The sequence below is a fragment of the Larus michahellis genome, chromosome 8 (genome assembly GCF_964199755.1).
Source record: "Larus michahellis chromosome 8, bLarMic1.1, whole genome shotgun sequence".
Classification (NCBI taxonomy): Eukaryota; Metazoa; Chordata; class Aves; order Charadriiformes; family Laridae; genus Larus; species Larus michahellis.
In genome coordinates this window covers 7025573-7039895 of record NC_133903.1, presented here as the reverse complement: position 1 = coordinate 7039895, position 14323 = coordinate 7025573, and the positions used below count along the sequence as shown (strand labels likewise).

The 14323-nt window shown below is 50.2% G+C and overlaps 2 protein-coding genes and 1 long non-coding RNA gene across 21 annotated transcripts in view; 1 reads left to right on the top strand and 2 right to left on the bottom strand.

Moving 5' to 3' along the window:
* LOC141748039 (uncharacterized) overlaps window positions 1-2671 on the bottom strand; it is a 9688-nt gene extending 7017 nt beyond the window's left edge. The window contains exon 1 of the long non-coding RNA XR_012588883.1: window positions 2583-2671. This is a non-coding gene — a long non-coding RNA (uncharacterized LOC141748039). The remainder of the gene's footprint in view (window positions 1-2582) is intronic.
* On the bottom strand, window positions 993-2421 carry FAHD1 (fumarylacetoacetate hydrolase domain containing 1). The gene has a single exon (XM_074599389.1). The coding sequence runs from the start codon at window positions 2419-2421 to the stop codon at window positions 1750-1752; it is 672 nt and encodes a 223-aa protein (XP_074455490.1). The 3' UTR covers window positions 993-1749.
* HAGH (hydroxyacylglutathione hydrolase) lies at window positions 2621-14323 on the top strand. 19 transcript variants are annotated; one of them, XM_074599374.1, is made up of 12 exons: window positions 2622-2759; window positions 3304-3345; window positions 5100-5130; window positions 6282-6363; window positions 6654-6835; window positions 7304-7368; window positions 8236-8353; window positions 9433-9541; window positions 10482-10585; window positions 11060-11161; window positions 11640-11719; window positions 12246-14323. In XM_074599374.1, the coding sequence occupies exons 5-12, from the start codon at window positions 6731-6733 to the stop codon at window positions 12343-12345; spliced, it is 783 nt and encodes a 260-aa protein (XP_074455475.1). In that variant the 5' UTR covers window positions 2622-2759; window positions 3304-3345; window positions 5100-5130; window positions 6282-6363; window positions 6654-6730; the 3' UTR covers window positions 12346-14323. The 19 variants fall into 19 exon arrangements, with proteins under 19 accessions (XP_074455480.1, XP_074455475.1, XP_074455472.1 ...); XM_074599372.1 differs by having other exon boundaries at window positions 2742-2876; XM_074599376.1 differs by having other exon boundaries at window positions 2742-2876; window positions 3304-3457.

Here is a 14323-nt window from a genome sequence, read left to right as displayed (position 1 = left end):
AGAATTACTCACCCTAACTTCCCTGCTCAGCCCGGCTCTGTTGGCCTGACTTCTCTGCCCGGCCCAGCTCGTGGGGTTGCAACAAATTGAGATCACAGCTTCCCCGCTGACAGGCAGGCTTAAATCAAGGAGCATTTTGACTTCTACGAGCCAGGGGCTGGTTCTGTTCAGGTGCAATGGCTGAATGCTTGTTTCAGTTGGCCTCAGTTCTTTGGGCTTCCTCTAGGTGAAATCTGAATTATGTCCACAGCATTTAGGCCTCATCATACAAAGAACTTTTACACGTGGTTTATGTCAAGTCAAAATACAGTGGAATGAAACGTGTGCATATTTGCAGGGCTGGTACCCAGCGCAGGTGGTGTACGGGTGCGCAGTGGTGTGCTGCAGATGCATGCAGCTGGAGAAGCAAGTTGATAGAAAAATGTCTGTTTTCCTCCTGCAACATGTTCTGCTTTCTCTTTACCATACGATTTGCAGTATCCTGGACCATGCTGCTCTTTCAGAGAGGTGCCTGTCTTTGGGCTACAGTAATTTTCTCCGTAAGACTCTCCAAATGCACTTTTTAAAATAAAACTTTTCCTAGTGGTTATTAAGATCTGGCTCCAAAAAATGGAAGCCTTTAACTTTGGTGCTTGCACGTATGTAAAAAAAAAAAAAAATCCATCTGTTTTTGTTAGAAATTAGACAGTTCTGTGCAACCTTTGAAACAGTAAGTTTTGATGTTTGGGGGGGGAGGGTTTTTTAAATTATATTTTACAACTTTGTCACTCCCTTGAATTGAAAGAGAACTTGCTGTCGTGCAAAGTGGTAGAGAGTGTTAGATCAGCTGGAGTTTGGAAACGGGAAAAGTCACACAGCACGGCTTTTTAACAGCTGGAAATAGTCAAAACCTCCAACTGTTGCAGTACATTGTGTAAGTAATGGCAATTGCTGCAGTTAGATTTTTATTAAAAATATATTTAAATCAGTAAAAGTAAAGACAAGTTTACTGGTGATCTTTACCAATGAGCTGCTTTATTCTTGATCTTTTTTATGATTTTACTTTTAGAAGCATATTTAAAGCTCAGTTTAGGAAAAAAATCTGCCAAGCATCTGGCACACTTCCTGCTGCATTACGCCCCTTGGAGTGGGAGGGAAAGCAATCCTCATTTAATTCGTACATTTGAAAAACGCACGGAGGAGTCGTGAAACTAATCGAAAAAGCAAACATCTTTCTACTGTAGAACACCCCAAGGAGAGAAATTCTTTCTGAAGCTGTAATTCTTGATTTACTGCTACACACACATCTTTGATTTTACATAGCATGGGTGAGCTTTATCTCCTACGTCACCATTTTAATGGTTTAGTTTTTTAATTTTTATTTTAAGGCAACACACTGGCAAAGCTCAAAGAATCAGCAGAACAGAAGAGCACACACAGTGGCAGCCAGCCCAGCTCCCCTCCCCAGCTGTCCGGCACACCGTCTCCATCAACAGTTCCAAGGTACGGTTTGGGTATTAACCATCTGCCCCAAGCTGGCTCAGACTCCAGGTTCATGGCCTCGCAGGAGGCTGAAGCCTCCATGGAAACAGGGCTGTTTTAGTCAGATGCCTTTCGAGCTCATGGGTTACATGCCTTTGATGCATGACAGTCCATTAGACACTAGGGCCAGGTAAGTGTTTAACAGGAGAGCTTGTGCGTCTCTTTGTTCACCAGATGTTCCCAAAAGAGTCTCTTCCAATGCAGACAGGGTCCCAGCCCAGCTCCTGGTTAGGATCCTCGAGTTTGCTGCGCCACCTTAAACCGCATGGAGAGGATGTCGCTTATCCCAGCCTCTATCTCATCGTTGGCCTGCACAGACCCAACTCCTTCGGGAGACCCTGTCAGAATCAAGTCCCCTTCTTCCAGGGTGAATATTTCGCTGATGTAGCTGATCAGGTAAGGGATGGAGAAGATCATTGAGGAGGTCTCCCCCTCCTGCCTCAGCTTTCCGTTCACCTTGAGCCAGATCTTGAGCTTGTGAGGGTCTGGTACCTTCTCCTTGGGCACGAAGTCACTGACCGGGCATGACGAACCAAAGCCCTTGGCCAAGGTCCAGGGCAGACCTTTCTTTTTGCACTCCTCCTGGGTGTCCCTGGCCGTCATGTCCAAGCAGAGAGCGTAGCCCGCCACGTGCTCCATGGCAGCCTCCTGGGAGACGGCCTGGGCTCTCTTCCCGATCACCACCCCCAGCTCCACTTCGTGGTGCAGGTTGTTGCAGTAGTAGGGCCGGAGGATGGGCGAGCCTTCGCGCACGTAGGCCGAGGAAGGCTTGAGGAAGAAGAGGGGCTCCCGGGGCAGCGCGCTCCCCATCTCCTTGGCGTGCTCGGCGTAGTTGCGCCCCACGCAGATGATGTTCCTGCCCCACTCCCAGAAGCGGGCCAAGGGCTTGGAGGAGGCCATGGCACCGCCGGGTCTCCTTCCCCGGGGACGGCGGGCGCCCTTGGGGCGTCCTTGCCGGGCCCGGAGCCGCGCTGCCGCCGCCGCCCCTCCTTCCTGCCTCCCTCCCGCTCCCTGCCCGCCGCGGATTGCCCGGCGCAGCCGCCTGCCCCCCGCCTCCTTACCCGGGTTCGCAAATCGTTAGGCCCGGGCGTGCCGAGAGCGGCGGGGTGGGAAGGAGGGGGCCGGGCGGGCGCAGCACCGCCCCCGCCGCACGCCGGGCCGGGCCCGGGGCAGGGGCCGGGCCCTGCCGGCCGCCGCCGCCCGCCTCCCCGGGGCGGGCCGCAGGGCGGGGAGCAAAGGTAAACCGGGCCGGGCCTGGGCACCGGGCGGGGCGCGCCGCACCATGCTCGGCGGGGGCTGGCGGGGCCTCGGCACCGCCCTGGCCGTCCTGGGAGCTGGGGCCCTGCTCCGAGCCGGTACGTGGAGCGGGCGGCGCGGCTCGCCCGGCGCCGGGGCTGCACCCCGGTAGGAGCTGCGGGGACGGGCAGCGCCCTCCTCTGCCGCCGGGCCGGGCCGCGGGGGACCGGGCCGCGTCCCCGGGCAGCAGGGCCGTGGCGTGGGGCGCGGTGGGGATGTCCCCTTGCAGCAGGGCTGGGGGCTGCGTAGTGACCTCCTTGCAGCTGGGAGCGGGCCGGGGGCGGCGTGCGGTGCCCCCTGTGCAGCAGGGACCCGGGGCTGGGAGGGGGGTGCTGTGCCCCCGCAGGGAGCCGGGACCCGCAGGGAGCCGGGCGGCTGCGGGCACCCGGCCGTGGGTGGCCGACCTTGGGGGTGGCGGCGGGGTTCAGCCCGTCTGGCAGCTTGGAAGTTTGATGGTGGTTTTTCTCTTTTCGTTTCCCGGCTCAGGGGTGCGCCGAGGTTTTTAAGCTGACTCACAGCCCCAAGTAGGTCAGTATCTGCTCAGCTGGAGCCTGGCTCTGTCGGTGGCTTTTCACATCGATAACCCATCTGGGAGGCTCCTGGGGAGTTTCTGGGCTGCCAAAGCGCTGGTTATTGCTCTGTAAGCGGGGCTTGGGGGACAGGGGCTAGCATTTAAACTGGATTTGAGGGGTGGTAGACTGTATTTGCAATGTAAACAAAAAACAAAACCAAAACTGCGTAAGCTCTGCATTTAAATTTAGGGCCTAAATTCTGAAAGTATCTCCTTAGACGACAGCTTGTGCTTTAGCTTCACAGCATCTCTGGGAAGTCTTATTAGAGGCCTTTTGCATCACTGCAATTTTAAGACCTGGCTTTAACAACCAAGGGTCCGTTGGAGTTAACTGCCAGACTTGGAAACCCTGATGGGAACAAGTATGTCAAACCGAGTTACTACCAGCTCCTGAGTTCCCCAGGTGGCAGGGTGGGTGCTGCACCTTCCATACAGGCTTTGCTACACCAGTAGGTGGGTGTGTGTCCTGTCCACACTGGCTGCGCATGGCTGTGCCGCCGGCAGCGTGTGCCAGGTGGGCAAGTCAAGCAGGAGTGGGAGTTGCCCTGGGTTTGTGGACCAGCTGGCTTGGTATTGTGTGGAGCCACAAACTCTCTGGGTATCCAAAAAATATCTGCGTGCAGAGTATGTAAAGAGTGAATGTAGTGTTTCTTCTTCTGAGTCAAGGCAGGGATGTTCATCTGGCTATGTGTGTACAGTCATTTTTGAGTGACAGCCATGTTTGAAGTAGGAATTTGACACTCTTCTGTAAGAAAAAGAGTAAAATAAAATGCTAAAGAGAAAATGTATGAAGCACCCCTTTTCTGAGGGAACCTACTTTTTACACTGTGCTACTGCCTGCTTGCCTTCAGTCTCTAGCATGTATGCATTTATGTGATAACACTTCCCATCTGCAAACCCTTTCCTTTTGACGACTCAAGCTGCACTAATAAACTGTCCCAGAAAGCTGAAGCGTGTGATTCAAAAGCTGCTGGTGTTCTGCCCTCGCCAGTCCTCTCTGCTTCAGGCATGAAGTCAGGAGGCATGCATTACAAAACTGAGTGAAAATGAAGTCACTGGGCATTTTGGAGCAGACCTGCGTGTGTTACAGTGATCCTGAAACAATCTGTGTTAGTCCTGCGCCAGGGCAGAGGTTCTGTATCGCTTGGGGAGCTCCCGTGAGCAGAATTGGGTCTGAGAACACCCTTCTCGTAGGAGCAGTGCCGGGCGTGCGTGGGAGCGCTGCCGGTCTGCTCGCCGAGCAGGCAGGCTGGAAAGGTGCCGCTTAGTTGCAGATGGGAATTCAGTATTAGTTTCATATTTTGTGGATGTTTTCGCATTCCTTTGTTTAAATTACATTTTAGAAAACGTTTCCTTCTGCGGTGTAGCTTGTTTGTTGTTTTGCAAGAATTGTGAATTAAACATGCAAAGAGGCTTTGGGATCATGGCCAAGGTTAGAAATGGTTCATAGGAAGAAAACATTTTAAGTATGTAAATAATTCCTTTGACTTGAAGTTAAGGTTGTGTTTTCTTTTGTTTGTTTTTGTTTTTTTTTTTTCTAGTTAGTGTCTAGCATGCTAACAAACATGCAGCATATATAGCTCTTGTGACTGATAGCATTGAAAAAGTGCTTCATGTTAGGGAGCAGTTAGAGAGTAATTGATTTTTATTTATTTTTTCCTATCAAGGAATAGTAAGGGGTTTTTGTTTTGTTTTGTTCTTTTTTTGAAAGGATTCTTCTGTTCCAGAGGAACGCTCAGCAGGTATGGATGCTTTTCTCAATACTGTGTGCCCTTACCACCAAATACCCAGTGCATGCCTACACTGTCGTGCCTTGGGGTTTTCTTTACAGCACTGTGTTTAATTTTACTACCATCTCCCCTCCTTATCTCCCTTCTGTCTTAAGCAAATGAGATGGTGGAAGTAGGAGAAGAAAAAGTTCTGGGCAGGACAGTTGTAGCAGAGGGGCCTTAGAGCTCCCGCTGCCCTGGCGCTGGGTTTGCAGCAGCTGTCTGCGTGCCCCCGTCAGAACCTGGGTCTCGGTTTCCCAGCCTTCTTGGTCCCGTTGGTCTGTGGAGCTGCAGGGGGGCTGTTCCTGTTGGCTGCAGCCAGTCTGTGGGGCCTCTTATCTCCAAAGCAGGCTCTTATCAGGGGTGGGCAGGACTGACCTGTTTTGGGAGAGTGGGGCAGGTTGATTACGAACCTGGTCACCCCTCCCTTGGGCACTGATGAAGGTGACCAAGCACTGAGCGTTGGGAGCCTTAGGGAGAGAGTCTGTGGTGCAAGATGAAACAGGGACTGAGCCAGCACAGTTCAGACCAACTCAGTCACCTTCAGTGGTGTGCGAGGGCCTTGAGCGTGAGGACAACTGATTTCTGACTTGCAGAGATTGATGCCTCTTTCCCTGCATGTGTATGGACCCAGCCCCGTGTTGCAGGGCCCCAGCAATGGAAGACTTTGTCCTCTTTGTGGTTTTTGTTTTGTTTTGTTTGCTTGGGTTTTTTTTTTTTATGGCAGACCCTCTTAGGGCTTGGTTGTTTCTTTAAGAACTGCGTATCTGTGAGTTGAACACTGGAGCTCAGATTATTTGCATCTGGAATTAGATTTACTTCTTGAATCTGATTAAACATTTAACCGAAAGCAAACAGAGAAGCACTACTGTTGCATCAAGGTAGCCCATGAGCAAGAAACCCGCACACAGTGTGTGCCTGGTACCTGGCCAGCCTGGGAGCCTTGCCTTCCACGCAAAGAGCCTGTCCTCTCTCCATGCAGGATGTGATTTCCCCAAGTAATGAGCCAGATATTTCTGTTGTAGCAGTGTGTGTATTTCTGTGGTTTTCCTTTTTTATTTTTTTTAATCCCTGCTTTTTTGTCTTTTGGCTGTAACATGGCCTTTTGTACTTTTTTTGCAAAGTCACTGTGCCAGACTGACCTTTGTCCAGCTGTTTCCTCTCCGCTCTTCTTTCCTGCCCCTGGAAATCTTCTCTTCAGTTGAGGTACAGCGCTTTCCCTGCACGAGCACATCTCTGGGAGCAAAGTGTCTCGTCCCTCTTTGGTGCAGCTGTAGGGCACCAAGAGCCTCCTGTGCTGTGGGACACAAGGTGACACAGCCAGGCACTAAGGCTTTGTGCTGTGGTGGCCTCTCTCCTCTTCCTCTGAAGGAGGCAGGTTGGGCTGTCCATACCCTTCCTTCTCTGGGGCTGTGGGCTGGGGGACCTGCTGTGCTCCGTCCCACTTGTTCCCCTCCCTGGGCTAACCTGCGGTTTGACTGTTCTGGCGTCCCCAGGTCCAGCACAGCTGCGAGCTGTCTTCCTGCACACAGAACACGAGCGGAGGAAGTCGAAGACGTTCACACAAGCCGACATGAAGGTGGAATTACTTCCAGCCCTCACAGACAACTACATGTACCTCCTCATAGATGAGGAAACGAAGGAGGCTGCAATAGTTGATCCCGTGCAGCCCCAGAAGGTAATGCTGTCTGCTGCTCCTGTGAGCAGGGTGCTCACTGCTGCCGGTCTGGGAGATCCTTCCAGGTTGCCACATCCACAACAGAATTAGTCACATGCTGACTCAGGCATGGGGGAAAGGCAGGAAATACTGCTTAATGCATAAGTACGGACAGGGCTTCACAGGCAGTCTGCTTCTGGGCTCAGTCAACTTGTCCCTGACTTCAAGGGTTATTGACCTGACTTTGTTTTTTGCCCTTCTTTTGATGTAGGGTAGAAAAGAGGAAATGGGACTGAGGGCTTAGTCATGGCTAACTGGATCAGAGACCTCACGTCCTGATCTGTAACTACAGCTCAGAGAGGGATGAGCTCTGTGGAGTTGTTGGTGTGTCACTCTCAAACCTTAGAGCAGTTGTGTCCAGGTTATGCCAGGTGTTATTAAGTCATTTCATGTGAGTTGTAATGCTCTTGCTGTGCCCTGTGCCTGCAGGTTTTGGATGCAGTCAAAAAGCACGGCGTGAAGCTGACGACTGTCCTGACCACACATCATCACTGGTAACTATCTGCTGTAGTGGGATTCCTCTTCCCTCTGCTTAAACACAAGCAGCCAAGAATTGTTGCTTTTCTGGATCAAATTGGTCTTCTCTGAGCAGGAGCTTAGGTGTGAGGAGAAGGATCAGAGCTCAGGAAGTGTTCCCTTGGGCTTGCTGTGAACGGATGCATTGCCTAGACTGCAAGCTCTGTGTGTCGGTGCCCTTAACCTTTAAAGTGCTGATGAATTCTAGGTGGAGGGTGAAATAAATGTGTGTGAAGGTAGCTGTGGAGTGTGGGAGGGAGCACACTCGCACTGTGCTGCTGGGACATATCTGTAAGGCATATTGCTCACAGTCAGCTCTTGTGGGAGGATTACCTGTGTTGCAGATTAACTCTGCCAGGGACCTAACAATGAATGTTTTGCAACTGTGCAGTACTGAACCTGAGTAACCTCTCCCATGGGTCATGGTGGAGCCACCTCTGTGGTTGGAGAGCCAGCCCTGATCTGGCAGGACCAGCGCTGCAAGCAAATGCTGAGCTGTGTGGATATCTGTGTGCCTGCTCCACTGTGTCTTGTGGGACACTGAATTACACATATGCCAGTTGTCCCAGTCTCTTCCTGTCCTAGTTACTGGAGAGTTGACTGTGAGCCCCTAAGGCTGGTGTTTCCCAACTAGGTATGGACTTGCAAGGGGTTGTTCCCCTCTCTCACCGCCCTGGTTACTGGAGAAATATCCACGCATGTTGATGTGGCATGTCCTTTGATATGAGGACAGTGTTAGATACTGGGAGAATAGTTGATCAGAAATGATGACCTGGAGGTCACCATTGCAATATGAGTTATGATAAATTTCATCCCTACCCAAATCCATTTCTGTGACCTTTCAGGGACCATGCTGGAGGAAATGAGAAGCTTGTAAAGATGGAGACGGGGTTGCGTGTATACGGGGGAGACAGCAGAGTCGGAGCACTGACACAGAAAGTGTCTCACCTTACATCACTCAAGGTAAAGGGAGTGAGCTGCAGGATTTGGCTGGGGGCATCTCCTGTTTGTGTCACAGCTGTAGAGCTCGACCAGTGTGGTCCCACTTGAGTTAATACTGTGGTCACAGCTCTTTTACCTTTTAACATCTCTTGGATGTAGTTGATAGTTTTAAGTACACCTTTTGCCCTTTTCCAGCCCTGTGAACCATATCTCCTCTGTCTTGTTTTGACCGGTGATACTTCATTGATGAGAACATTGGCATGGCTCAGACACCTGCATTGCCTGGGGCACGCTGGGTGTCCATGTGCTCCTTGACAGCCACCTTAACTGGGGTGGTCAGAAAAAAGGACAGGGCTTGTGCTCTGCTTAGAGCCTCGTTAGCACTGAACAAACTCAAGTGGCCCTCTGAACGAAGGCTGGAATACAGGGTGAAGAGGAACTGGGCCAGCAGTGCTAGCTGCCTGCATTGCTTTTCCAGAGCTGATGCAGCAAAACTTATTGGAACCTACCTGTTTGTTTACAGACGAGCTGGCAGATGACATAAACTGCTGTGAAATGTGCAGGCTGGCATGAATGTCGTTGCTAGTCTTGAGGTGCACTTTTGGGGGGCAGCAGTAAAGAAGGGAGTACAGAAATACATGGGAAGGTGTGCAAATTAGGGCTGTGGGGGAAACATCCGCTTGGCCTCATAAATGTGTTTAATCCTTCCCTTTTTGTAAGTGTCATCCGCTTCTTCCCTTTCAGCTTCATTTTTGTTTGGAGCTTTTTACACTTGATTAACTTTGTTTAGGATTTTGTGTTGCTCTGGATCTGTTTGCTCTTGCTGCCAACCAGACGCCGAGTCACTCTGCATGTAAATGAAAGAATCTGGCATTTCTCTTTGTCGCAACACCTGCTAGGAGGAAACAGCTCCTTTCCAAGTTCCTGCCATAAAACTCTCTTGCTGGACTCTCCCAGGAGCAGAGCTGATGTTTACTGCCCGGCTATGTGAGAATTTGTCTGTAGGACTACTAGACCAATGTAATAGCTGCAATTCTTTTCTAACCGTACAAATGCTAGCAAACAGTAGCTTAAGCTCTAGTCTTCTGCCTTCTTCTCAGGTGGGATCTCTTAATGTGAAATGCCTCTGTACGCCGTGTCACACTTCTGGACACATCTGTTATTATGTGACTAAGCCAAATAGCTCCGAGCCACCTGCTGTTTTTACAGGTGAGGAGTTGGGAGGTTACCTTGCCGGCAGTCTGTGTTGCAAAGAAATAAGCTACCCCTCTGCCTGTGTGCTCCTGACTCTGGATGTGCATCCATTCCTTACTGCCAGTGCAGCTGGTTAGCATCCACATCTTGCCCCCTTACCAAGTAGTAGTTATAGGTGGAACTGGTGAAACCGCTCTGGGTTTGTAAACCATTGCTGGACACCCTGCAAGCAACATCAAGAGCGAGCCCTGGATGAGTCCTACACGTAGCATTTTCTTCCTTGAAACAAGAGCTGTTGGTTTACTGTCTCAGGCCAAACTGTGGCTGATTCCAAAACTTGTTGCTTTTCCATATATCTGTACTCATGTCTGTAACAAAACTGAGAGAAGAGAAAATCGGGGAGTAGGAGAGGGCTCTGTCTCTGGTAGCCAGCTTCTGGATCCTGTTTTGGAGAGTAGGGTTCCCCCTTCCCTGAGACTGTGCACAGTCTCCCCAGGCTGCCACGTCATCCCTCTCCCGACGGGCATTCTCTAGAGCTTGCACAAGCTGCTGCATGGAAGAAGTAATGGCTTAAGCAAGATTTTTAGGGAGCACTGGGTAGAAAATGCAGAGGCGACTCATCTTTGTTCAGCTTCATAGCAAAGAGAATAAGTGTTCCTTGTCCACTCTAGAGAGGAAAAGAGGGGACAGCAGACTACCCACAGACAGGGAAGTGCTGGCATGGTTTGCCTGGCAAGGCTGTGGGGTTTCCTGCATTAGAAGTTGCGTTTGCTGTGTGGGTTTATGTATCACTGAGCCCATGTGGGGCAGCAAGTACAGCCTGGTTCTCCCTGTGCCTTTGGGTGAGCTGCAGCAAGGACAGCAATGGCAGGACTGAGCCCTCGGGGACCGTGTGCTGATGCTTTGGTGTGAGGAGTCTTTCAGGTCCTGATGCCGTGTCACACCTCCCTTACAGGGGACACGCTGTTTGTGGCTGGTTGTGGGAAATTCTTCGAGGGAACGCCAGAGGAAATGTACAGAGCGCTGATTGAGATTTTGGGCAGCTTGGACCCCCAAACGGTATGGCCCTCTCCTTTTGTTAATTTAACCAACCAGAAACTGGTATAGACATCAAAGAAAACTGTCTTCCTAATAATACTCTTCAAAGAGAGAATTTCTCATGGTGTTGAAGGAATGAATGATTGCATCAGGAATTGTCTTTGATGCTGAATAGCTGGAGTCCTCTGGGAAGGAAATGCCTACCCCAAAAATGTTTGTGCTTTGTGGGGAAAGAGTAGGGTCTGCTTATTAAAACAAAGGCTGGCGAGCTGGGCTGCCTGGGCTCTTTCATCAGGCTTGCCGTTAAATTGGCAGATAGTACTGTCTGAAAACTCCTGGCACTTCTCCTGTGCGTGTCTCCGGTGGAGAGTGTCGTGCGTCCTGGAGGGTTGACTCTGTTGTTCCTGCTGTACCATAACATTGATGATGGTACCTGGCACTCCACCTTTCTACCGTCAGAGTTACCTGGTATCACTCTTCCATTTCTTTTTCTAGAGAGTTTACTGCGGTCACGAATACACGATCAACAACCTCAAGTTTGCTCGACATGTTGAACCCAATAATGTCAATATCCAGGAAAAGCTTGCCTGGGCCAAGGTAAGCAGGTTCATCCTTTCCCTAGGCTTGATACTTTCATGGAGGCAGAGCCTCTCTGAGGAGTTAGAGGAGAGGAGGCCATGTTGAGGAGAAAGAGAGGCCGAGGGAAGGGAGTTAAGATCCAGGAGCTGCAGTATGTTGTTCGTCCAGGGGAGTGATGTGTTTGGGAATAGGGTTTGTGTGTGGCCCAGAGAAGACAGTTTACTGGCTGGTGGAGATGTGACCCTCCCTGGAAACTTCTTGGTATAATTACAGGCTGACGTCCATGTCTGTCTGGGAGGGTCAGCACTGTCCCAGCTTTCTCTGTGTGTACCTCAGTGCTTGTCTGTCTGGCTGTTTGCATGGCCCTGGGAAGGGCTTGGTGTGAGGAGGAGCTCAGGCAGTTAGGCGCAGCTCTAACCCCGCACGGTTAATATACAGGATGTTTCTTGTTCACCAAAACATTCTTCATTAAGCAGAAATCTCTCCCTTATTACAGGCAAAGTATGACAGCGGTGAGCCAACCATACCCTCCACCATTGCAGAAGAGTTTACGTACAACCCCTTCATGCGAGTGAGGTATGGAGATGCGGGTGTGGGAATGGTCCTTGTGTTTGGAGGGGGGGGGTTGTGGGAAGGAGGAGGTCTCTAAAGAAAGAGCCATAAGTGGGATTTGCTCTCCTGGCTCACATATTCCTGTTCTGATGCCCTCAAGACCCTCCTTAAAATATACTCGCTGTCCTGGCAGCAGCTTGCTACAGTGAAATTTGAAGGGTTGTGGTGAGCGTCTCTGCCAGTGCTGAAAACCCTGACTCAAGAGACAGAACAAGCTTCATTGTGTAATTACGTTCCTTCATCAAGCGGAGTTTGGCAGACACTCACAGCAAAAGATGCTGTTCAAGGCATAAGAGTGTTTGCAATTTCCTCTTGCCAATGAGCGTTTAAACCAGGGGAGCTGATAAGCCTGTGCCAAAGCCCTGAGTCTGTGATCTCTAAGTGCAACGTTTTCCCTTCATGCAGGAGAAACGTGATAGTAGTGACTTCATAGATGAGATTTTATCTTGCAGTCTCTGCATTTACTGTCCCTGGTATTCCCTCCTGGCAGGGAGAAGACGGTTCAGCAGCACGCTGGGGAGACCGACCCCGTCCGAACAATGGGGGCCATCAGAAAAGAGAAGGATAACTTCCGAGTCCCAAAGGACTGAGCACTCTGCCTGGATCACTTTAATGTCAGTTTAAGTGTAATTTAGATTATTCAGATGTTTTAGGAGTTGAACCTTCTGTTGTGGTTGAGAAAGTCATATTTAGGTTTTTATTTTGTTTTAATTAAGAAAAAAAAGCACTTTGCCCTTGTTGAGATCTTCTACAGCATATTTATATTACGATGAAGAATATTTATCCTTCTGTTGCTGGCTCTCAAACTGTCACATGTGTCACATGCAGATCATTTTACAAGTGTTGGTACGTGGCTCAGAGTCTGGGGTGGGGAAGGGTCAAACCTTGAGGTCTAGGAAAGAACTCCTGTTATTTTTGTAGGAGCCAGATGCAAATGCAGACACTGGGACTAGGGCCCAAGATGTCTTAATTTAAAACAGAGACAAAATGCAGTGACTACATTGCCGGCTGAAAATCTGAACTGCTGCTGCTTAAACCTTTGAGTCTGTTGCTTCTGGCTCCACTGAAACTGGTTCTCCGTGACAGACCTCCTCTGCCACTGCCAGTTCCGGGCTTAGTTTGTGACATACGCAGGGTACTGGGGAATGGCACACGTGGACTCTCCAGCTTTCCTCTTCTCTCTGACATTCCTTCTCGTGGACTGCAGTAACTTTTCCCAGCAGCGTGCTGGCTTAGAGTTTGCACTGTTGCTTATACCTACCCTTTCACTCTTAAGCCTGTTTGCATGTAGCTGCTTACTGCTCTTAAGTGTGATCTGTATGTTACTTGTATTAGTACCACACAAATGAAGAAGGGATTTGTTGGCTCGTTCAAAACCCTGAGAAGAAACCACTTACCTAGTGACTAACTGTGTGTCTAACAGCTGAGCAGCGATGAGACTCCTCCAACAGACGCCTTGCTGCCGATAGCCAGAGCAGCTGCTTTGTACCTTGCCGTGAGTAATGTGGCAAACGAGCATTTCTTAGCTGGGCGCTGTTCCCTAGCGAGAGAGCAGCTGTTGTGGGGAGCACTGGCAGCAGCCGCGCTGGGCCCGTGAGCCTGGGCGACTCCAGCTTGGGGGCCTGGCTTACAGCAGATGCTGCTGGGCCTGATCTCCCACCCTGCAGCCACTGCCTGGGCCAGCCTCTCTGCTGGAAAGGCCGCAGCAGTGGTGTTCTAAATGATGAGGGTGTCCGCATATTGCCAGATTAAACAGGGCTCAGATCTCAGACCCCCTGAGAAACCACATTAGCGTGGAGTGTTTCTTTTTCTTGGTTAGTCCATGGGGCTTAAAAGCCATCTCTGTTCTCAGAATTGTGCTGTATGACCCCAGTCTGCAGCCGGCTTGAAAACTGCAGGGAGGGAGCTTCCCCTCGGGCTGTTTTTCTCACAGAGAATAGTGTGTCGACGTGCATGAATGGGATAAACTTTGGGGGAAAATAAATCCAGATTTTCAGTGAGTTGGTCACCCCCTTCCTGCACTTCCCATCCTCCGTCTCAGTGTCTTTAAAGAAGAGGGATGAGAGTGAAGGGTGGTAGGACCCAGCCTCGTGGGCTCGGCATCTGTGTTTCTTATGCATCTTCCTTCTAATCATATTTTCTTCCTTGTTTCTTGGTCTCGGCTGCATACTGCAGATCTGCTCAAGTATAAGACATTTTCAAAGAAATGCTTTGCGGCTGAAACTAGCAAAAGATTAAAATAATTTTGGTTCCAGTTTCTCCCTCTCTCCCCAGTGCATGTTGGTAAGTAATGCCACGATGGAGTCCGTAACCACCTGGGTGTCACCGGTGTAACTTGGGTGTGTTGTTCTAACGAATGCGCTCAATGGCAGTGTATGAGCGGGATTTGGTGTAGCACCGTTTCTTTATTTGCTTTAAAAAAGTAAATTTTATGTAGTTCAGAAAGAAAAGTGGTACCTGAAACTTTACTGCCTCCTTAACTTGAATGCTGTGCTGCTACAACGGAGCATGACTGTACTGATGGCTGTTTGACAAATGAGCAAATAAATAATAACAGCTGTAAACCGA

Excerpts from the sequence above, each read along its gene's own strand:
- HAGH (XM_074599368.1), top strand. The coding sequence starts at position 2,804 with ATGCTCGGCGGGGGCTGGCGGGGCCTCGGCACCGCCCTGGCCGTCCTG. Across the intron at positions 7,369-8,235 it reads CTGACCACACATCATCACTG|GGACCATGCTGGAGGAAATG; the intron begins GTAACTATCTGC and ends GTGACCTTTCAG. Across the intron at positions 10,586-11,059 it reads GCAGCTTGGACCCCCAAACG|AGAGTTTACTGCGGTCACGA; the intron begins GTATGGCCCTCT and ends TTCTTTTTCTAG.
- FAHD1 (XM_074599389.1), bottom strand. The coding sequence starts at position 2,421 with ATGGCCTCCTCCAAGCCCTTGGCCCGCTTCTGGGAGTGGGGCAGGAAC.